At 29.1% G+C, this 4,074-nt stretch overlaps 2 protein-coding genes across 2 annotated transcripts; one reads left to right on the top strand and one right to left on the bottom strand.

Annotated features, from left to right (window-relative positions):
* The first annotated feature begins 843 nt into the window (after positions 1–843).
* Positions 844–1,236, top strand: LOC111028708. Its single transcript, XM_022307440.1, has one exon. The coding sequence runs from the start codon at positions 844–846 to the stop codon at positions 1,234–1,236; it is 393 nt and encodes a 130-aa protein (XP_022163132.1).
* A 130-nt stretch (positions 1,237–1,366) lies between these two features.
* Positions 1,367–3,822, bottom strand: LOC111028707 (zinc finger MYM-type protein 1-like). Its single transcript, XM_022307439.1, has 3 exons — positions 3,733–3,822; positions 1,832–3,548; positions 1,367–1,389 (listed from the first exon to the last, which is right to left on the bottom strand). The coding sequence occupies exons 1-3, from the start codon at positions 3,820–3,822 to the stop codon at positions 1,367–1,369; spliced, it is 1,830 nt and encodes a 609-aa protein (XP_022163131.1).
* Between the last annotated feature and the right edge of the window lie 252 nt (positions 3,823–4,074).

Raw genomic sequence — 4,074 nt, 5'->3', positions numbered from 1 at the left:
ACGGGGCAAAACCGACTGAAAAAACGAATACGTTCATAATTATTCAGGATCTTAAAATAAACTTGATCTATTTGCACAGTTACTAAACCAAAATATAAATAACCATATTATTTAAGTATTGTAAATATAGTAATAAAGGTTTCATAAATTACCTATGTATTATGAAACATTTATAACTTCATTAAAATTCAATGAATTATGAAACCAAAATAAAAACAAATTTTAACAATGAATTTAACTAAATATATAGTATGTAAATATTATTATTAGTTATTATAGTTAGTATTGTAAAGTATTTGAGTATTGGTAAAACAATATTTTGTACAAAATGTTATGTTTTAGAAATATATTGAAGTTCATTATTTGAAAATTTCACAAAAAATTGTGTTTATTAAAATCATTTTATTACATTTTTGAATACATAAGGTTGATTTTTAAGTATATGTAACTACTTATCTGCTTCTAATTACAATAATACAAATAAATGGAAAAATTAAATGAATAGGTACATATTAAACCATATATACAACAACTAGGCATTCTAATGTATCTAATAAATAACCACAATTAGGTAGGTTAGGTTAGGTTAGGTTAGGTTAGGTTTTTTAATAACTTTTTATGTGTTTTTTTACAAACGAAAAATTTGTCTTTACAAACCTTTACAAACGAGTTACAAACGATTGAGCTAAAAAAAGTTGGTTTTTTCCAAAATCTCCCCATTTCTCCAGCCCCCCCACTTTGATTTTTTAATAACTTTTTATGTGTTTTTTTTCAAACGAAAAATTTGTCTTTACAAACCTTTACAAACGAGTTACAAACGTTTTATCTTGTTTTAATGAAAAAATGTTGAATTGGGGGGGCTGGGGAAATGTACCTGAAATAGTTGAAGAAATTAAAGATTTCAAACATGCAGCTTTATCAATTTTGCCAAGTATTGAATCAGTTACGTTTTTGGATTTATTACAAATGATTCACGATTATAAGCTTAAAGAATCGTATTTAAATATTGAAATTGCTATAAGGATTTTTCTCTCAATGCCCGTTACAACAGCTTCATGTGAAAGGAGTTTCAGCAAACTTAAATTGATAAAAACATACTTAAGATCTACAATGGCTCAAGAGAGATTATCAAGCATGGCCATACTTTCAATAGAAACAGAAATCGCTAGTAAATTGGATTACGAAGAAGTTATTGACAAATTTGCCGACACAAAAGCAAGGAAAATATCGTTATAAATAATGATTATTTTATTTTTATTATTATTAATTATTATTTTGAAATACTTTATAAATAAATTTGTAAAATTCGAATTGATTTGTTTCCTATAATATAAGGTTGAGAATTATAAACTTGTGGCTAAAAATATTATTTCTTGTTTAGCTCGAAACCTAATTAAAAATTTACTGATTTTTCTAATCTCATTATTTTATTAAAAAATATTAAAAACTGCGAGTGTGTCACCCCCCCAGGGGGCGCATTGCTAAAGTTCTGCCTCAGGATAAAAAATGGATCGGTACGGCTCTGCATAATATGTTAACGCTCATACAATATAACGTTGTTATTATAAAATTAACCAAGTCTGTTTATTAGTAGAATTTAATTATTTAAATAGTGTATCAGTGAATTTAAGGTAATTTTATTAAAAAAGAAAAAGTAAATTTTAATACCTAATAAAGAGTATGTAATTCAAACTTGTATAAAATTCATCTATTTTTTAATTAAGAAATATTATGTACANTAAAAAAAATAAAAAAAGGGGGGGGGGTCCCCCCCCCCCCCCAGGGGGCGCATTGCTAAAGTTCTGCCTCAGGATAAAAAATGGATCGGTACGGCTCTGATCTTTTAATCCTGACATTTGTTTTGCTTTTTCTTCGTACTCTTCATATTTATTTCGTATTTCTTGAACAAATGATAAAAGAGAATTTAGGGCATTTACAGCAGTTTGAAGAACTATTTTCGGGTCTTGTAAAAGATGGCTTGTTAAATCAAACCTCTCTAAAATGTCATTCCAAAAAATTGCATAAAATGCCACTTCAAGTGTACACATTGATTCATTGAGTTTTTTTGATTCGATTTTAACAATGTCTTTTTGTTCAAGATCGTTTGAAATTTCTTCCAAAGCTTCTTTTATAAAATCATAACCAAATACAACTGCTTTTGTTGCATCTGCACGACATGACCAACGGGTTTCATTCAAATTCTTTAATACGTAAACACGTTTATTTTTATCTATGCAAGCTAATTTTTTTGTTAAAAGTGCATAACGTGTGGGAGTTGCAGTAAAAAACACGTACAGGTTTTGTATAAAATCAAAGAATCGAATAGCTGCAACACATGAGTTGGCTGCTGTTTTCCCAACTAAATTTAGAGAGTGACCACAACATGGAACAAATTCTGCGAATTCATTTTTATTTTTAATTAAGGCTTGCATTCCTTGATACTTGCCACTCATGTTAGCCGCATTATCATATGACTGACCACGACAGTCGTTCAATTCAATTTTATGATAGTCCAAAAATGTAATAAGAGTATTTGCCATTTCAATGCCAGTGTGACCACAATTTGGTACAAATGTTAAGAATCTTTCTACTGGAGTTATTTCTTCCATATAGCGTACTACTATAGTCAATTGATCTATATGTGCTTCATCGGGAGTAGAATCTACAGATACAAAATAATATTTTGATTTTTTAATTCTTGTAATTATTTCGCCTAATACTTCTTTAGCCATAAGATCAATTAATTCTTCACAAATAGTTGATGAAAGGTAATTTGTGTGGCCACTTTTTTTATTCGCATGATCTCTTATATGAGCCGATAGAAGTGGATCAAACTCCGCCACTAATTCAAGAATTCCAAGATAATTTCCATTTCTTGGTGAACCAATTATTTCGTTATCTCCTCTAAATGCTAAGCCACGTTCTGCGATAAATTTGATCGTGCTTACTACTCGCTTTAGAACTTTACGCCAATAAGAAGATAATTCTGCAATTTGTTTTTGAAGTTGATGATCAAGACAACCAATTTTTCTCTCTCGATGATTTAATGCAAGAATTGCTTCAAGATGATGTTTAGATGTTTCATGTTGGGATAACTTTTCAGCTGCATGCTTCCAATCACAAAATCCATCACTAGATAACTTTCCACTTTTTATCCCTAATAGTTTACAAATATAACAATAAAGTTTACCAGTAGTTGGTGAAAAACATAGCCAATTACGATTAATAACTTCTTTATTTTTAGTTATCCGTTTGAAAAAATGTATAGAACATTTTCTAGTATTATGTGCAGAGCGATCAACCCGATCTTGTTGGACGGATTTTGTTTCTAATACAATTTTATCGCAGTTTTGCAAATGTTTAGATCCTTGTTTTATCCAGTATGTTATCATTTCATTGGTAGAGTTTTGAGGCCAAATACCAACATCATTTTCAAAACCAATAAATGTCTTCGAAATTTCCTGTTCTACGATTGGTTCATTTTCTATAGTATTGGTATTTTCAATATTTAATTTACGAGGTTCAGAATCATCATTTTTTTTCCTTTTCTATTGATTCATTATTCTCCACTTTTGGGTTAGATTGTTCGACAACTACATTTTCACAAATTGTTTCATTTTCATTGAAGGTTAAAATTTCAACATTTTCATTATTAGTTTCATTTTTTGAAACATTTGCTGACTGTCTCGAGGAAATAAAATAGTTGGTCAATTTTGGAATTTGGGAAATAACTTCTTCTCTCTGGTTATCACGGTCTACTTTTAACTTTCTTTTTTGTGCACCAGAAGCATATATGCGAGGTGTTTTATGACGATCGTCCATAATTATGGTAAATGAAGAATTTCTGACTATAATAGAGCAAAATATATTTATATTACAAATGTATCTGATATTATAAGTACCTATTCAGTGAATATTTCATTCCAGTAGGAATAGTAGGATTATTATTTAAAAATAACAATTAAATACTTAATTTATACCGTTTAAGGAGGCTGCAGTCGATCGTGTTTTAAGGAAATTAATATAGACAATTATTTGCATATTGCATTGCTCAGCTATGAACATTATTCCGAT

Source organism: Myzus persicae, unplaced genomic scaffold, assembly GCF_001856785.1.
Source record: "Myzus persicae strain clone G006 unplaced genomic scaffold, MPER_G0061.0, whole genome shotgun sequence".
NCBI lineage: Eukaryota > Metazoa > Arthropoda > Insecta > Hemiptera > Aphididae > Myzus > Myzus persicae.
The sequence above is the reverse complement of the archived record's forward strand: the minus strand, read 5'-3'. Positions and strand labels throughout refer to the sequence as shown.

Excerpts from the sequence above, each read along its gene's own strand:
- LOC111028708 (XM_022307440.1), top strand. The coding sequence starts at position 844 with ATGTTGAATTGGGGGGGCTGGGGAAATGTACCTGAAATAGTTGAAGAA.
- LOC111028707 (XM_022307439.1), bottom strand. The coding sequence starts at position 3,822 with ATGGACGATCGTCATAAAACACCTCGCATATATGCTTCTGGTGCACAA. Across the intron at positions 3,549-3,732 it reads GTGATAACCAGAGAGAAGAA|AAAAGGAAAAAAAATGATGA; the intron begins GTTATTTCCCAA and ends ATGAATCAATAG. Across the intron at positions 1,390-1,831 it reads AGGATTAAAAGATCAGAGCC|GTTTCGAGCTAAACAAGAAA; the intron begins GTACCGATCCAT and ends ATTTTTAATTAG.